Source organism: Mytilus galloprovincialis, chromosome 13 (assembly GCF_965363235.1).
Source record: "Mytilus galloprovincialis chromosome 13, xbMytGall1.hap1.1, whole genome shotgun sequence".
NCBI classification, from domain to species: Eukaryota; Metazoa; Mollusca; class Bivalvia; order Mytilida; family Mytilidae; genus Mytilus; species Mytilus galloprovincialis.
Genome location: NC_134850.1, coordinates 18304906 through 18325583, shown reverse-complemented (window position 1 = coordinate 18325583; position 20678 = coordinate 18304906). Strand labels below are relative to the sequence as shown.

Genomic DNA, 20678 nt, shown 5'->3' with positions numbered 1-20678 from the left:
CTATTAGATCGAAATAATTCATTCATGTCATGCTCTATGCTCATTTTAAAATGGGTAGGCATTAAACTGTTATATTCGACAAAATTATGCATCTTACTAACGTTCAGTGTAAAATATCGACACATATAATGCTTACCCATGTTAAAATGAGCATAGAGCATGACATGGAGGAATTAATACATATTATACAAATTATGGTACATATAAAGTTATAATGTTAACCAAGTCTTTCCAGAACATACTTTCAAAAGGACAAGGCATACTGTTTTACACATTTACACAAGTAGAATATCTGCAATACATATCAAATATGACACATGTTAAAAATTCTAAATAATTTCTGGATAATATTACATCTCGGTCTTTTTTTCTGAAACTAGTTCTAACAAAACTTTAGATTTCCAACCCTGCAGTATACCATCATTCTCCATGTGAAATTATGATTTTGAAAATACTTTGAACAAAAATTATTTTATATTGACGTTAACAGTCTGACGCGGAACACGCGACTCTGTGGTTGTAAAATTTGATAGATACTGTTTGTGCTTCTTTGTTAAATATTTGTTTGTTTTTGTTCTAATTTTGATTGTGACACAGTGATTACTGCTGCACCGCTGTGTTGACAATTTTACCTGGTATGTCTGTTTTGTTTTCAGATCGTTGTAAATATAATGATGGACTTTGATGCGACTGTCATACAAGTGAGAGATTTAGCGCTATGAAACCAGGTCCAACTCACCATTTTCTATATTCGAAAATGCCTATACCAAGTCAGGAATATGACAGTTGTTGTCCATTCGTTTGATGTTGTCATTTGATTTTGCCATTTGATTACGGACTGTCCGTTTTGAATTTTGCTCGGAGTTCAGTATTTTTGTGATTTGCTTTTTATGTAATATTCGTACACGGCGAAAGTATAACCATTAAGTTACCTCTAAACGAATTGGGCGTCTGGCGTACACAATTTATTATTTCTCTATGAAATGTTTTTATATTTCTCTGAAAACTGACATCTAGAAGATGTATCCTAAGATTAAGTTGTTATGATATATAATATCAAGTTTTGTACTAAACCTTAATTGATACGTCTGTGTTTTTATTTTCTTGTTTTCTATTTGGGGTCTGGTATCTTACTTTAGAAACTGTATCGAATCTTGTTTTGAAGTCTACATCAGACATGGTACCCGAGTCAGAATGTGCAATTTGATTCCTGTAAAACTTGATTCTAGAGACCGCCGCTCCTTCACTCATATCAGTTGGTTGTGGTACCTGATCTTGAATAGTTACTTTTGTCAGGTTTCGGAGAAGACAAACCATCAATGTTAGGTCGAAGTCATTTGATATAGGATCGGAACCTAAAATGATATTTATATGTGTTATGGATTTTCGTTCACATATATTGTTAGGTTCGTTTTCACAAATTCTTTCCTCTTATAACCTTTAATCGTAATTTTCCTACTTGTTCTTCTGTTTATTGTTTTAGTGACTCTATACTTATTTGTTGCAAAGCTTTGGGTTTTCGAATCGGATGTTCGTTGCCCTTCTGTTTTTGTTTTATTATTTGTTCAGTTATCGACCAAATAAATTTCTTGAGTAAAATGTATGTCAAAAGTTTCAGAAAATATGTAACACCAGAAACATGTCCTTCCCCTCAAACGTGACCGATTTCTCCAAACGTGTCTACTTTGACGTCACTGATCTACAAAACATGTCAAGTTGTAAAACGGGCTTAAAGCTTGTTTTTGTATCAAGAACGTTAAACCGTCCATTTTCTCAAACGTGTCAATATCAAGCTAGTTTTTCCTTTTTTAATGAAACTATCATGCGTGTCCATATCATAGATGCGTTGGGTATTTGGTAATTGCTTTTTCATTAACATATACTCATTTTACTATTTCATTATAAAATAGAAATAAACTTATTGTAGATCTTTTTTTAACCAGCAGTATAACCCGTGTTAAAGTGGGCGTCAGTTCTGCTGTGTCAGATTTAAATTTTAGCAGCTGTGCTCAGTTAATTTGTGATCTTCGTGTAGGGAGAATGTCCATTTCTCTGCAGAGTAAATTTGTTTTAACAACTCTTTCATGGTGCCACTAAATCTATTTTGGAAGGTAACAATTTTTTTACCTATTTTTTCCACTAGTTGTATTTTGGAAGATTACACTTTTTACCAATTTTTTTTAGTGGCATAAACGTGAGATTGAAGTTGTGTCTGACTGAACTCATAACAAATCGGTCTTTACTCGCTCTTAAATTTTTTAGATTAAAACCCCAACAAGAGTTCATCCCAAATGATAAAAAAATAAAGACCCAATCATACATTCCCGGTATGATAATAAAACCTATGTACAGTATTTATTGTTAACATGATGTCGTTCAAATAATTCATGAAATATTTGGCACTGTCCATGGACGCTATGGATCTTGATGCTCAAAACCCAAAAACAGTTTATGATTTGAAGAGCTTTCAAAATATCAAAACTGTTAAAAAAAAAGAAAGGTCAATTCTGCTACAAGCACACCGTCCAATATTCAGATTGACATATAAGGTATCATCGGAGTTTATAAGTACAAAATAATTTACATAATAAACGATTAATTCAACTGTACGAGACCCATTGGTGGCATTCGGCTGTTGTCTGCTCTATGGTCGGGGTTGTTGTCACTTTGACACATTCCCCATTTCCATTCTCAATTTTAGATGAGATAACTTGGATGTTCGTTCCAAATAAGCATGAAGTAGTTGCTTGAAATAGTTGCAACAGGACAATAGGCAATTTCAGTAAAAAGTTATTTCATGTCTTACAGATTAATTTGCAATTATGATAAAAGAGGAACGAAAGATACCAGAGGGACAGTCAAACTCATAGATCGAAAATAAACTGACAACGCCATGGCTAAGAAATAACAAGAAAAACAGACAAATAATAGTCACAAGACACTAGACAACTAAAGACTAAGCAACACGAACCCCACCAAAACCTGGGATGTCTCAGGTGTTCAGGAAGGGTAAACAGATCCTGCTCCACATGTAGCACCCGGCTCATGTTACAAACCCGGTAAATAGTATAATTCGGTAGATACTCGTTAACAACAAGCATTGAACAGACTAATGATAATAAACACTCACTTCATCAACTGTATCCCCAATTATAGAATTGCCGTTGACTTTATTGATTTCCTTTAAGATATTCATGTATAAGCGCGAAAAGACGTGAAACGTTCTGACGCTTAACAGTGAACAGGTTTTGGCGAAAAACAATTATCGAACACGATTTGGGGATATGAAATCCGACATGTTTGGGCAATATTGAATAAGGACACGTTTGGGGAGAAAGGACAGGTTTGGGGGAATCGGACACGTTAAGGGGGATGGACACGTTTGGGAGTGTTACAAAATTAATTCTGCTATGAAATCAGTAGATACAATTAAATCTAAAAGCAAACAACAGGTTGAATCGCTTTTTACAGATTAATATCTGTTGTATGAGTTTATGTCGTCATCTATACTATTAAACGAGAAGACCTCATTTTGTGTGTCGCTTCTCTTCCTTCCATAATAAATCAATCATCATGCCTCTGTGTCCTATAGGTAACATGCATAGTCGCATTTGTCATCCATTCTTATGATTATTCAGATTGAGTTATTTTGGGAGAAAAACGACAAAAAAGTAGTCCGGATATGATTCTGTCATCGGACTGACTTTTAGTCATAGATAAGACTTCCGGATTGAAAGATGCACAACTACAACCAATCGTATAATATATAACAAAAATGAAAAATAAATAAGCCAATCAGAGCGTACTCCATATCATGGTGTTTAGATCGCAAGAACCAAAACTTTTATACCTCCTTATAGAGGACAATTATTTTTCGCGTTTATCTACATGTAAACTACGATTATACTACTTTAATATATAGACTCTCTGTATTCTGTCAGGGACTTTCTATGTTAGTATGTTGGTATAGAAATACGGCCCTGATTCTGTCTACTGTTTTCCTTGAAATGTTTACTAATTAAGGAGTCATACCACTTGCATATATATTAAAATAAGAAAAAAATGCTCAACTTCATCTAAAACTACCTCGACTAAAAACTTTCATCTGAAGCGGGACAGACACGGACGGACGGACGAACAAACGAACGGATGTACAGACTAAAAACATAACGCCCACAAATGGGGCATAACAAATTATTGTTGAAAGGGAAAATAGTGATTTGGCAAAAATGAAAGTTAGGTAGAGATAAGTAGGCAGGGCCTTTTTCGGGGCGTCGGGATCGGTTGTTTTTAAGCTCAGGATTTGGGTATTGATCCTTACGGGATCCAGGAATATATTTTTCGATTTCGGGATTTCGGGATATGCATTTTTTTAAATTCTGCCTTTCGGGATTTCATGGTTTTAAGCCCGGGATTTCGGGATCAAGACCCCTCCGATCAATCACCCCTCAAATTATCCTTAGTCATTTATACATGTTTCATATCCTACCATTGGCATGTTAATCAGGCTCTCAAAAGAAAAAAAGACACTGATAGATTGTCCTGGATGCATATTTTATTAGACTAATAATGGTCTATATATAAGAATTTCCATTTATTTCATGTTTGAAACGGTGCAAAATGTTAATTTGATTTAACTTTTACCAAAAGAAGCATTGTAGCAATGGAGAAGAACAATTGTGGTCTGAGGCCAGACAAAAGAGAAATAATTAAATTTAACAGAAAGGAAACACATATCGGACTTTTGAAAAAGGGAGAGGGCTTTTGATACCTTTTATGAAATTCTCCATACATAATATCTTTTACAAAAAATCATCCTACAACAGTCCACAAGCTGTATATGCCCGCGATTTCGCGGGTGTGTTCTAGTCTACAATTATTTGATGAAATACGAACTTAGCATTTTGATAGCAACACATATCAAAATTTCGTACATATGATTTCTGTTCGATATGATTTGTCCTTGGTATTTATTTATTTGTCAAATGTATAACCCGTATTGATATAACATTTAATACGATTTTGTGCTTGTAGCAAATGTCTAGCACGTGTAACATGTGTAAAGGTATTATAAACGATGGTACAATAAAAGACAATTTACTCACCCGAAGGAAACAATAAACACCATTGCGTCTGAGTTATAACATGTTTCTTTTTCAGATTATCAAGTTTCGTCCAGTTCTTTGAAAAGATTGATTTTAATCCACCGGGATTAAACTCTCTATCGAACAGGATTCTAACAGCCTTTGGAGAAAGTCTTATAAGTAAGTTAGCGACTCTAAGAAAATTCGTTTCCTCTTTGGAAAGCACTGGTACTGCTGATGCCATTCTGAAATATTGATTAGTACGTACTTGGTACACATATTGTAATGTATATGCTTGTAGAACTTTGAACTAATATTTGAATTAAATTTCACAGAGAAACAACCCTTATACCTGTAGTTTCTAGAAAGAAAAAGTGCACTTTGATATGTTAAACATTCAATCGTTTACACGTGGAAGTTTACTTACTAAACAATGAGAATGTAGCTGACATCTCACCTCGTTACACCAAACTGCTCAATATTGGACTGGACATTACAAATACGAATGTTTAGGACGGTCATCTTGAGAAAATGACTTAGATTAAAAACAAAGATGTCTGCAAGTATTGTCTCAGAATTAGAATAAAGTAAGAGTTGCAATGACATGATTATATCCTCCCTCTTAGAAAATAATTGCCTGACCACGTCATATATCATCGGGTTAATCCAAAATCATATAATTGTGTCATTCTTCTGTAATAATGCATTTAAAAAATTGTACATATAGCGTTGCAAGTAAAATAACAAAAATACTGAACTGCGAGGAAAAAATTGACCTACACAATTTAGGTGTTACATTTCAATATAATAGGTTGCTCCTTTGTTTTTAATAAAACAATTTTTTTGTCGCTTATTACAAATAAAAGTAAGATTTTTTTAAATGTCAAAATAGTTTTAGTTAGTACCTTATTAACTAGTCAAATGCTATATCCACAATCGAAATAAAACCAATTTCTCAAATCTTTAGAAAATGGCGACCAGAAAATATTTACCTTGGAGTTTTAAATAACTCTAGATGACGTTTAAATACTATTTAATTTATATTAAGATTTTATAACTTTGTCTGCAACAAATGAACTACGTTAAGTTGTAATGAATCGCCGTCAATGTGCTAACATTTTAAATAACCGTCTTTGTATTTAAACAAAATGCGGTTATCAAAACATTCATCCCATAACGAAACGATAAACAAATAACTGTTAAGGTTAGAGAGACATTTATAAATTTGTCAGACAATGACTGTTTTTGCCAATGCGTGTCTACAATGGTGATATTTCTACCGTAACATTATATATAATATTTGGTGAAAACGAATTAATTTATGGAAAACAGATTGGCATATTCTCACACCGATAGCTTCGAATTCTTCAACAGTTAATACGTAGAAAATCTAATAAATAAATATCTTATCTAGTTCTTAATTAAGCGTTTTTGTGTTCTACTATCATGACTATAATATTAATCCTTTAAGATAGTTTTCATTATATTTCAGAATTTATAATCTAGATGGCTTCGTTTAAATATTTATTCATTTTTTGTTATTTTTTCCAGCCATTTAGATTAAGGTTTTACGGAATGTATTTATAAATATTGCTTAATGAATCTAAAAAAAAAGTTAGATGGGTTACTACGCCATATAATTTGTACATGTTTTCCTTACAATATATCTTAACATTGCAATTAATATTCAAAACTAACTGATATAAATAAAAGGAGATATGATATGATTGCCTATAAGACAACTACATGTACAATGATGCAGGCACCAGAGTTCAAATGAAACGGATATAAACATGACAAATAAAAACAATTCAAATCAGAAAACTACGCCCTTGTTTAAACCTCAACAAATATGCCTGACATTAACAAAATACAACCACTGAACTGCAGAATCCTGACTTGGGACAGGCACATTGAGAACGTGCTGGGATTATACAAGTTTGTAATTGCTTATCCTTTCCCTTACCTGGGACATTGATGTAACAACCCGACATAATTAAAGCTGTTTTGTAAAACTACAAAAGTGGGTACAGGGCGCAAAAAAATAAAAAAAACTCACAAAAAAAAAAATAAACATATTACTGATATACTCGTTATTGTAAGCTAATGCAAAACTAATCAGATTTGATACAATGTTCAAGTTCTTTCAGACTACAGAATCAATCAGTACACACCCAACAGATTACATGTAAGGGTACATAATTTGACTTTTGAAGTCTATTATATTGAAAATATAAATAGAAGCACATTTTTTGTTGCAATCTTTGTTATTCTTTGTATAGACATAAAATTGAGAATGGAAATGGGGAATGTGTCAAAGAGACAACAATCCGACCATAGAAAAAAACAACAGCAGAAGGTCACCAATAGGTCTTCAATGTAGCGAGAAATTCCCGCACCTGGAGGCGTCCTTCAGCTGGCCCCTAAACAAATATATACTAGTTCAGTGATAATGAACGCCATACTAATTTCCAAATTGTACACAAGAAACTAAAATTAAAATAATACAAGACTAACAAAGGCCAGAGGCTCCTGACTTGGGACAGGCGAAAAAATACGGCGGGGTTAAACATGTTTGTGAGATCTCAACCCTCCCCATATATCTCTAGCCAATGTAGAAAGGTAAACGCATAATAATACGCATATTAAAATTCAGTTCAAGAGAAGTCCGAGTCTGATGTCAGAAGATGTAATCAAAGAAAATAAACAAAATGACAATAATACATAAATAACAACAGACTACTATCAGTTAACTGACATGCCAGCTCCAAACTTCAATTACGCTGACTGAAAGATTATGATTTCATCATATGAACATCAGGCACAATCCTTCCCGTTAGGGGTTTAGTATCATACCATCATAACATATATGAAAAGAACATAACCCGTGTCATGCCAACAACTGTTTTTTTAATAAATGTGTTTGGTTCCGATGCAAAGACCCTATAAGTGAATCAATATTAACGCCAAAATATGCAATCTTTAATGACCTGACAACAGTATCGTAACTATATCCCTTCTTAATAAGTCTATTCAAAGGTTTTTTTAGTTTCTGAGGGGAATACTGACACCTTTGTGCTTTATAAAGAATATTTCCATAAAAAAATGGATATGAAATACCCGAAATATAAGAAGTCTTCATGTTGAGCTATATTTACGAATGATATCCTTATACCGATGAAAAAATTTAGTAAATGTTTTGACTAGTTTGTGATATCGAAAACCCTGGTGTAATAATTTTTCAGTAATACATAAATTTCTCTCGTTAAAATCTAAAACATTGTTACATACACGAGCGAATTGTACACGTTGAGATGTATAAACACTGTAAGATGGTGACAAAGGAACGTCACCATCTAAAAATGGATAATTAACGATAGGAAATGAAAAATCATCTCTTTTATCATAAATTTTAGTATTCAGCTTTCCGTTAGTTATATAGATATCAAGATCGAGAATAGGGCATTGGTCATTGTTAGTATTAGCTTTATTCAAAGTAAGTTCAACAGGATAAATTTCTTTAATATACATACTGAAGTCGTCATTATTGAGAGCCAAAATATCATCAACATATCTAAAAGTATTATTAAATTTGTTTATCAGATGTTGTTTCGATGGGTCTTTGCTGATTTTTGTCATAAATTGTAACTCATAGCAATACAAAAACAAGTCTGCAATAAGTGGTGCAGAGTTAGTCCCCATTGGAATTCCGATAACCTGACGATATACGGAATCCCCAAAGCGAACAAAAATGTTATCTAGTAAAAATTCAAGGGCATAAATAGTATCAAAGCATGTCCAATTAACATAGTTTTTTTGTTTATTGCTAATAAAAAATGACCTAAAAGAGTTTGAACATATATATTCACATTCTGACTTTTTAAATGCCCATTGAATTAGGTGTGTGAATTTTTTCTTAATGAGAATGTGAGGTAATGTGGTATACAGGGTAGAAAAATCAAAACTTTGAACAGATTCAAAATCACCAATATAAGCATGCAATTTATCAAGTACTTCCAACGAGTTCTTGACACTCCAAAAGTAATTAATTCCACTAATTTCGAAAGCCTTATTTGAACAATTTGTTATCAGGTTTTTAATTGTACCAAGTGTGCTGGTAAGAAGAATAGACAATTTAGTAGTGGAACAATGGCTTGAAGACGAAATAAATATAAATTTGTAAGGTGTTTTGTGTAGCTTCGGAAGCCAATACATAGTTGGGACTTTCATTGTATTTGGCTCTGCTTGTAAAGCGGTAGCTAAAAGTTTATGTTTGTTACAGATGTCGTTTTCTGAAAATGGAGTCAGTTGGAATGTTCGTGAATTGGTGATTTCTTTTTTCAGAACCTCAATGTAAAATTTACTTCAAACAATAATAATATTTTTAGCAGCTTCATCGGCCGGGACAAAAACAAATTCCTTGGCTAGTTCTTTTAGTTTATGTTTGATACGAGAAACAGGTTTATTGTGGTTATTGTTAATAGTAAAATGTTCTTTAAAATGTTGAATACGTATATCAACTATCTTCATTACTGAATTAAAAAAAGAGTCCAAAGATTTTTTGTCAGCTTTTTCCCGTTTTATTCATTTGAGATGTATTAGTCTGTGTAACATACACATCTTGCAAACAGTTTTTTGTTTGGTTACCATCAGAATTGTGAAAATGACAAATTCCAATGCTAAACAACTTTTGGTTTTAAATGATGTTTTCGGAAAATATTCTTTGAATGATTTCATCCTTAACTCCTGGGAATGGGAGACAGGGCGAATTAAGAAGTTGTTAAGAAAACAAAACCCTAAAGTAATGGTGACATGTAGATCATAGTTATATGATTTGGCCAGAGATTGTTTGTCTTCGCTATCATTTAAGCATTTCAACTAGTACTTGCAGTCAGATGAAATAATATGTCTCTCATAGAAAGAAAACTTAGCAAGTTTTATATTTCTAATGATCTTGTTTACCATCTAAAAGATGAAACAATGATGACGTTGAACTTCTTTCCTTTACTCTGTGTTATGTTTAAAGAAAATGAGATGGAGAATGTTGATTTCTTTAAAAAAAAAAATCAGTTTATCCAAAACGAAATTGAAAATTTTAGAAGTAAAAATTACTTATAGTTCATGGCTATAGCCCTTTTGGTTTTAAGTAATAATTCGATTGTGAAGGAATGTCTCCTGATTGGAAAAGATAAATACGATATTATGTTACAAGATTTAGCTGATGAAACGCTTATCAGGAAATATCCGTCCAAAACTTTGATTTTGTCAAATCTTCAAAATCTAAAAAAAAAAACATGTATCTAACCAAAACAGATTTTACATTCTGTACAAAACATGACAAAATATTTGACATAATTTCACATACCGTAGAAAACTTTATTATCCGATGTATCTTAAGACACGGAGACACGGCGTTCATCAGTAGTAGGTGCCAATTGGAATCACTCGATGAACAACATGGCGACTGTACCATAATGAATACAAATGAATTACAAACGATGCATTTCAATTGTATATTAAAAGACATTGAAAACGGACACAACTTGGAGGTTTTTGCTAGCATCCGAATGAAATTTGAAAAAATACAGAAATTTGTTGTTGTCATATTCAGAAAAATCTAATGCAAAATTTTCTTTTCAAGAATTGATTATACAACTGCACTACATGTCACCGCAGCAAAAGGCTATTTTCATATCTCAAAATATCTACTGGAAAAAATAGAAAACAGATATATTCACTTGATAGTAAAAATATGTCTAATTGCGCCTCCTTGAACGGTTATCGTGAACTTACACATTTGTTTCTTAAATATGGTGCTGTGATTAATCAGAAGAACAGGGAAGGATATACCCCTTTGCTCTTAAGTTGTAATTACGGACATGTAAATGTTATTGAAATATTGTTACAAAAAGACGCAAATGTAAATAAATGTGATAAATATGGTTGGTCTCCCCTACATATTGAAGCGTCAGATGGCAAAACTTCTAATTAAGTACAAAGCAAAAGTGAACAAACAGATGAATAACGGAATGACACCATTGTACCTAGTTGTAACTTTAGTCATTTATTGGCAGTAGAACTATTACTAGAGAACAAAGCAGATGTTAAAAATGTGAAACTGAAGGATGGTCTCCGATAAATATAGCTTGCCTAAAAGGTTTTTATGACATAGTTGAAGTACTAATTTGTTATTGCGCAGACGTAAATAAAGATACCAATGCTTGACAAACACCACTGTTTATCGTTTGTAGAGAAAATCATGAATATATTGAAATTATTCCTGAAGCATGGTTCAGCGATAAATAAAGGGGATGAGAATGAAATAACGCCTTTACATATGGCGTGTAAGAAAGGTTATCAGACATAGTCAAGTTATTAAGCGAATTCGGCGTCTCAACAAATAAATGTAGTAAAAGTGGCGAAACTCCACTGCATTGTTTGTGTTATCATGATGATAACCTAATCGAACAATCAATCATCAATGGGTTATAAATTAATGAATTTGATAAAAGTGGAGATATGCAATTAGTTTCAGCGAAGGATAGCACTGAAGATGTCAAGTAAACATTAAACATCTACGCAAACACGATGCAGATATAAACTATAATACAAAGAATGGAAAGACTCCTATTTACTTGGCTTGTTCGTGTTAAATTTGGAAGCAGTTAAATGGATGCTTCATCACGAAGTGGACGCAAATAGATATGAAGACAATCGATGGACCCCTTAACATATTGCTTCTGCAAATGGAAATTCAGATATAGTAAATATATTGTTAAGAAATAGTGCTTCCATAGACCATTGCAATACAAATGGTTTTACCCCGTTTCTTTTAGCCTGTTCCTATAAGAATACAAATATAGCGGACATCTTAATCAAAGAGGAGCTGTAGTAAATAAAGATGACGGGACTGAAAACCCCGCATTATATTTAGCCTGTATTCTCGGACATGATGAAATAGCTTTAGCATTAGTTGAGAATGGTGCAGAGGTTAACAGTCATGATAAAAAAGGTCGAACTTCATTATATTACACAATGCTGCTGAGGATGGAAAACCGAACTTATTTTAATTTTGATGGAACATGAGGCAGATGTAAACTTCCAAATGAATAATGGAATCACATCTATTTATTTTGCTTGTCAGAAAAATCATTTAGCAGTAGTTAAGATGCTGCTCACTTATAAAGCAGACTTAAATAGATGTGAGGAAAATGGATGGAGTCCATTACTTGCAACATCTAATTTCAACCATAATGCATTAGTTGAATATCTGTGTGATCACAGTGATGCTTTTGCGAATATCTCTAATAAAGAGGGTGAAACGCCATTATACATTGCTTGTGAAAATGATAATGTAGATTTAGTGAAGTTATTATTAAAACATGGTGCTGCCATTAGTGATAGGGATGAAAATGGTTTCACTTCGTTCCATAAAGCGTGTTCCAAAGGTAATAGCAATATAGTAGAACTGTTAATCAAGGAGAATGCAGCGGTTAACCTCCCTGATAGGATAGATATAGACTTGCTAGCAAATAGTAGACTGGCAGTTACCAGTAAACATATAAATTATTTAGAAAGAAAAAAAAGAAAGGAAATTGTAGCAACTATATGAGAGGTAGCACGCTATTGTTTATAGCATGTCAAAGCAGATGTAAAGATGTCGTAGACATTTACTGAAACATAGAGGAGAGGTAAACAAATGAGCTCAAATCGAATCTGAAGAATAATCGACACCTCTACATATTTCATCGGCCTCCTGTAGTACGGATATATATGAATTATTATTGCAAAATAATACAGCCGTTGATAACGAAGATCAAAATGGACAAACTCCTTTACACTACGCAACACTAAATAATCATGCTGACACAATTAAGCTTCTTGTTCGTCATGGAACTGTTAGAAATAATTATGATATTCAAGTTTCCCCTACCAGCACAGGGACAAAAAGACGAAAGTATTGTGTAATTCAATGAGAAATTTGACATAAAAGTAAATTTCAAGGAATGTAGGTACATTTTTTTTATCTTTCACAAATGTAATACGTATGAACTTGGTGCTATTTTGTCACTAAAGGATAATAATTTACAATTGTAAAACTAACATGACTAAATTTTCTTCACAAGTTCTATTATATATATATAGATGTGTGGTTTAATTTTAGATAAACAGTTAAAAAAAATTGAAACTCCCGTCTTTTATTCACGATGTATTTCATAATTGCAGCTGATACAATGTTAATAAATGTAGAGGTATTTTTTTCAGAACTTGAAGGAAAGTATTATACATGTGAAAGCGTTGTTTAGAGGATAGTAAAAAACCATTTTAAAACTTGGTGCGATTGTCGTAAATCAATATTTCTTTGTCGTTAATTCTTGCATAACCATCACATATTCAGTCTTTTGTGTCGAAACGTCATTTTTGAGTATTAATATATATAAAAGATCAGACCATTTGCAGTTATCGAATTCGACCAAGTCAATATCAAGCAATAAGCCAATAACAACCTTCATAAAAACCAGCACAACGAAATAGAGGGTAACATAACAAAATTACCGGACTCTAATGAAAATTCATCACGCATTCGCTTACAAAAAATGGCAAAAACAAAAGTTCGTAGTATTAAAATTTTCGATTTTTCTACACTGTTCACAAGTATTTCCTATTCCAAACTGAAAGACAAAATTGAAAGAGCTGGTATTGCTTTGTTTCATTAAAAAGAATGGCCAACGTAGATACAAGTGTCTTGTCTTAGGCAGGGATTTATCTCACTTTGTAAAGAATCACTCTGATTCAAACAAACAATTCTCTGAAGCTGACATTATCAAGATGCTTGATTTCTTGACTGACAGCATACGTTTGGAGGACGTGTTTTTCAACAGATTGTCGGCATTCCAATCGGAACCAATTGTGCCCCTCTTCCTGCCGACTTGTTCCTTTATTATTTTGAGGCTGACTTCATGAAGGAACGTCTTTAACTTTTCTTTCCGCTATATAGATGATGTTCTCTCACTAATTAATCAAACTTTGGTGACTATGTTGTCCCATCGTTCATGTACTAGAGATAAAGGATACACCAGATAGAGCTAAGTCTGCCTCATATCTTGATTTACATCTAGAAATTGACAGTGAGAGTCGGTTGAAAACAAAATTGTACAACAAAAGAGATGATATCAGCTTCCCAATTGTGAACTTTCAATTTCTATGTAGCAACACTCCAGCAGCGCCTTCATACGGAATATATATATAATTTTTCATTTTTATCCTTATAGAATATACAGCTTAGATCAAATTTGAGTACATATTGTTATTGCAATACATGTGTTTACCCTGCTATTAGTTTAAACCTTATTAAATGTGAAAATATAATGTATATACATGTACCTCATGGTGACGAAATGGGAACAGCTAAACATTCTAAGGTATTTTCGTATGCTTCGACCAATGAATTTCGTATTGGTACTATTAGAGTCGAAATAATTCCTTCATCAACATAGATTCGCATTATATTTGACAATATTTAACTCATCTCTAACGATCTGTGTAAAATAACAACAAATATAATCCTATAAATGTTAAAATGAGCATAAATCATAACATATAGATTAATAATTTCTTTATTGATTTGTTCTATGGTGTATTGTCCGAACAACCCTAAAATTGTATATGTAAATAACATTTACTAACTTTCGTGCAGTCGACATGCTTTTCTTGATTTATCTGTCAGGAATGCACAAACATAATCTTTCTAGTCTAGGGATTCATGTATATGTATGTGGTAACGTTAGGAGTTATATGAACATAAACCTAAAGGATCAGCTAACCTTCATCGTGATTCTCTACCCGAATCTTAGAAAGATGAATAATTTCATGATAAATTTAAAAACATCATATAGATGATTATATAGATCTTATAAAAACGCACAAGCAAAGTACTGGAAACAATAGCTGTAAGCATCAACTGTACTACCGGTTAGCCGGTTAGTCGAATGAAAGTTTATCAAGTTAACTAGTATGGGTAAACTGTTATTTTGACAACATTTAAACAAATAGCATTTAAAACAAATACTATTGCCAGACACAAGGATAAACAGTTCTTCTGAATAATCCGTATAGACATGTAACAAAACAAGAGAAAAACATATCTCGTAAAATAACGAAAATTAAAATAACAGTACACACAACAGACATAAAACTTAGTACTGAGCAACACCCATCCTGCCATTCAGGCTCGTGAATAATTTTATATACCTGTCCCAAGCCAGTATTTCAGTGGTTGTCGTTGGTACCATTTTCGTAAATTGATTTCTTTGAATTAAATTGTAAAAGTCTTCTTAATTTTATTCGGAACCCGTCGAGCTTCTCATGGAAGTAGAAACCCAGTAATAAATATAATTCAGTAGGTCACATTTAAATATAAGATTACAAAATTGGTACGACATGAAGAACATATTCATCGTCATATTTAAGTTGACAAGTTTACAGTACAAACTAACATTGAGTCAGCTCCAAATATAAAATACATTGTATGTATTTATCAAAGTTGTACACAAGTCGAATATGTAAGAGTTTTGTATTTATTTATAGTTAACACGTGTTTAGTTATTCATAGTAAGGTCGGTTTGAATGGGGTTTAAAAGTTTCATGCACGAATGAATTCAGGTAGTTTAAAATCATTCGAGACATTACAGTTTAAGTGACCACTAGCACTTTTTCAAAATAAATAATATAATTAATTTATATTATTTATTTTCAGATTTGTTGACCATTAGTATGCGGTAACCAGTACCAGCTGAGAATGTTTGGTGTATTGATTTCATTAAACATATACGAATAATACACTGTGCACTTGTCTCTTCAAGTGGGGTCTCCCATGTGAGAGTTTGTAGTTATTTGATAAATATTTTATATTCGTTTGAGTTTACGAATTCGAATTTAAGAATAGATTATGTGAGTGAAAAAATATTTTTACAATCGTAACTTGTTGATAATTCAAAATCTAACCTTATGATATCCATGATATTCGTATTGTAGACAAAATAGAGCAATGAATACACATATGTCAAAAACGTTAAATGTTTAAATAAAACCGAAAGAGTTTGGAGCTCATTGTCGTATTTTACTGCTTCTAAATTTGTTCATCACTGTTGCTTAACATAGCTCCATGGGTAACAAGTAGCTCAATAATGTCAGTGCAATTGTTTTGAATAGCGTAGTATAAAGGAGTATGCTGATTTCGATCTGTGACATTGATGGTTGCATTATTTTTCAATAACAATTCAGTTATACCCCTATCACCAGATGCCGCCGAAACATGAAGTGGTGTCCATCCATCTTCAGATTCATTCTGCCTCGTCTTATTAAACTCTACTGCACGTTTCACTAATAATTCGACTACATCAGTGTGTCTGTTTTGACAAGCTTTATCATAATGATTTATGGCAGCACCGTGTTTTAATAATAATTGTACTACATCTTTGTTACCTTCTTGACATGCAAGATACAATGGCGTTGAACCATATACATTGGAAATGTTAACCAATGCATCACTGTGATGACATAAATATGCTACTACTTCCTTATGATTGAAATAAGTAGCAACATGTAATGGACTCCATCCAATTTCATCAGATTTGTTTATGTCAGCTTTATAACTTAACAATTTATATACTGCTTCGGAATGGTTTTCCCTACAAGCCATATAAATCGGTGTCATGCCATTTTTCATTTGAAAGTTAATGTCTGCAGCATGTTCCATCAACATTTCAATGATATCAATATTTCCGTTTGCAGCGGCACTGTTTAGTGCAGTTCTACCATATTCGTCAGCACTGTTTACTGCTGCGTCGTTTTCGAGCAATAACTTAGCTACTTCTTTATGGTTGGCATAAACAGCAATATATAATGGACTCCATCCATTTTCCTCACATTTGTTTATGTCAGCTTTATATCTTAACAGCATGTTGACTGCTTCTAAATGGTCATGCTCAGAAGCTATATAAATAGGTGTCATTCCATTATTCAGTTGTACGTTTACATCTGCATCATGTTCCATCAAAATTAAAATAAGCTCCGTGTTTCCATCTTTAGCAGCAAAGTATAGTGCAGTCCGACCATGTTTATCAAGACTATGCACGTCTGCACCTTTTTCGAGTAATAACTTAGCTATTGCATTATGACCATGGTAACACGCTAAAAGTAATGACGACTTTCTAGTCTCGTTAACACCATTAACTGCTGCGCCCTCTTTGATTAATATTTCTACTATAGCTTTATTTCCATATGAACAAGCTAAATGAAACAGGGTGTATCCCTTTACATTGCAATAATCAATAGAAGCACCCTTTTTTATTAGTAGTTTTACTATATCCTCATTCATATTTTTACAAGCAATACGTAATGGCGATTCGCCTGTTTTATTACAACGGTTTACCTCTGCATTACCGTGATGACAAAGATATCGCACTATTTCCTTGTGGTTGCCATAAGTAGCCACGTGTAATGGACCCCATCCAGTTTCATCACATTTGGTTATGTCAGCTTGATAAGTACACAAAAGTGTTACTGCTTCTAAATGGTTTTCCCTACAAGCTATATAAATTGGCGTCATTCCATTATTCATTGGAAAATCTAAGTTTGCACCATGGTTCATCAGAATATTAATCAGATCGTTATTTCCATCTTCAGCGGCAGTGTGGAGTGAAGTCCGACCATTTTCATCACTTGCGTTTACTTCAGCACCATTTTCGAGTAATGCTAAAGCTATTTCATTATGCATGTTGTTACAAGCTAAAAGTAATGGCGTGTTTCCAGTTTCGTTCACTTTTTTAACTATTGCGCCTGCTTTAATTACCAATTCTACAATATTTTTAATACCATTAGAACAAGCTAAATGAAATGGGGTTAATCCATTTTCATTGCAATGATTAATGAATGCACCATGTTTTAATAACAATGTTACTATGTCTTCATTGCCTTTTTGACAAGCAAGGTGCAATGGCGATTCGCCTACTTTATTTGACAGGTTTACTTCTACAGCACTGTGATCACATAAATATGCCACTAATTCTTTATGGTTGTCATGAGAAGCAATATGTAATGGGCTCCATCCAGTTTTCTCACATTTGTTTATGTCCCCTTTATTACGTAACAGCAGTTTCACAGATTCTAAATGATTATTCTCACTAGCTATGTACATTGGTGTCATTCCATTTTTCATTTGACAGTTTACGTCTGCATCATATTCCATCAAAAGTTTAATGAGATCTGTATTTCCGTTTTCGGCGGCAGTGTGTAATGAAGTTCGACCATGTTCATTTGCACGATTAACTTCTGCACCATTTTCGAGTAATAACTTAGCTCTTTCATTATCCATATCGGTACAAGCTAAAAGTAGTGGTGAATATCCAGGATCGTCAATAATATTAACATTGTTTTGATATGCCTGATCACAAAATAATTGTAGGGGAGTGAATATACTTTTAATGCAATGATTTGGTGAATCATCCTCGATGTCGAATAATACTTCAACTATGTCTACATTACCCTCCTGAGAATCCAAATGTAATGACATTATTTCATTCGCATCTCCTCTATAAATCGCTGAGCCATGCTTGAGTAATAATTTTACTATATTCATATGATTTCGCCTATAAGCGTTATACAGTGGTATTTTTCCAGCATTGTTATTTTTATTCACATTTGCACCATGAGAAATTAATTCTTCAGCTATATCAATAAACCCTTCCAGGCAAGCTTTATTTAAGGGAGACCATCCTTCATTTTCACATTTGTTAACATCGGCGTTCCTCTCGAGTAATAATTTCACTGCCATTAAATGACCAACGTGACAGGCGAAGTACAATGGTGTCATTCCGTTTTGCATTTGCTTGTTTACATCTGCCTTGTGATGAATTAAAAGTTTGATTATGTCGGTATCACCATCATTCGCTGCCATATGTAGTGGATACCAACCGTCTTTGCCACATATGTTTACATTTGCATGTTTTTTTAACAGAACTTGAGTGGTTTTCAGATATCCCTTGTAACAACTTGCAAGTAAAGGGGTGTATCCAAAAATGTCAATTTGATCAATTTCAGCACCACTGTTAAGAAACAAGTCTGCAATTTCATGGTGTCTATTTAAATATGCCTTGTGTAAAGGAGACCTATTGTTACGATCGAGGAAATGTATATGTTCTCTGTTTTTGTCGAGTAGATATTTTGAAATATTATAATAACCTTTAGCCGCAGTGACGTGTAATGGAGTTGCGAAATCATTTATTGACGAAGAAAATTTTGGATTCATCTTCACCAAGTATCGTATTAACAAACTTCTATAGCTTTTAAATTTCATTTGAATGCTAGCAAACACCTCCCAGTTATGGCCATTTTCAATGTCTCCGAACAATGCCGAATATACGTTCGAAATACATTGTTTCTAATTCGTCTGATATCATTATGGTACAGTCGCCATGCTGTTCATTCAGGGAAATTAATTGGCACCTACTACTAATAAACGCCGTGTCTCCGTGTCTTAAAATGCATCGGATAATAAATTGTGCTACAGTATCAGAAATAATGTCAAAAATTTTATCGTGTTTGGTACAAAATACAGAATTTTTTTCTGATAGATACATATATTTTAGATTTTGAATATTGGATAAAATTGACGTTTTAGATGGATATTTCCTTGTATCAAGTTCATCGAATAAATCTTGTAACATGTTATCGTATTTTACATGGCCAATCTGAAGACCTTCTTTCTCGATTGAGTTATTTGATAAAACTAAAAGTGCAAAAACTATGAACGATACGTCTTTTTTACTTTTAAAGTTTTCAATTTCGTCCTTTAGAAACTCATTAGGATTTTGAAAAAAATCAACATTCCCCATATTCTGTTCATTAAACATAAAACATAGCAAAGGGAAAAAGTTGTACATCATTATGATTTCATCATTTAGTTGACTCACAACATTCTTAGTAAGATATAACTTGCTGATTTCTCTTCTTTCCACTAAAGATAAATGTATTTCATCCGATTGCAAGTTGAATTGCTCAAATGGTTGAGAAGATAAGCTATCTCTAACATTATCATAAAGATATGATCTGCATGTTACCATTACTTTAATGATTTTATTTTTTAATAACATCTTAATACGTCCTGTTTCAGACTCCCAGCAGTTAAGGTTGCATTCATTTAAAGAATATTTGCCGAATACATCATCCAAAACAAAGAGTTGTTTAGCATTATAATTCGTCAATTTCAATAATTCTGATGGTAACCAAATAGGTAGAACTGTGTAGCCTTCGGTTTCTTGCATGTGTATGGCTATATGATAAGCAAGTGCAGATTTGCCAGATCCAGGTATACCAGTAATAATAGTGCATTGATTGTCTTTGACCACTTTAATTAATCTAGTAGCAGCTTCAGTCACATGAAACTTCTCTAATTTCTTTTTCCATTCAGCGATTTCCTCATTTTGAATACCTGCAATAATAATGTAAGAAATGCAAAATGTAATTATATAAATAATTTAACAATTCAGTTTGTTGTACAATCCTTAAATATGTTCAATAAGATATGCATGTCAA

General features: G+C 32.9%; 1 protein-coding gene across 1 annotated transcript; it reads right to left on the bottom strand.

The window, feature by feature from the left end:
* Positions 1–16191: 16191 nt before the first annotated feature.
* On the bottom strand, positions 16192–19165 carry LOC143056963 (uncharacterized). Its single transcript, XM_076230174.1, has one exon. It carries the CDS (start codon positions 19039–19041, stop codon positions 16213–16215), a length of 2829 nt encoding a protein of 942 aa, XP_076086289.1. The 5' UTR covers positions 19042–19165; the 3' UTR covers positions 16192–16212.
* Positions 19166–20678: the final 1513 nt, after the last annotated feature.

Coding starts and splice junctions, on each gene's coding strand:
- LOC143056963 (XM_076230174.1), bottom strand. CDS start 19,041: ATGGCAGCGAATGATGGTGATACCGACATAATCAAACTTTTAATTCAT.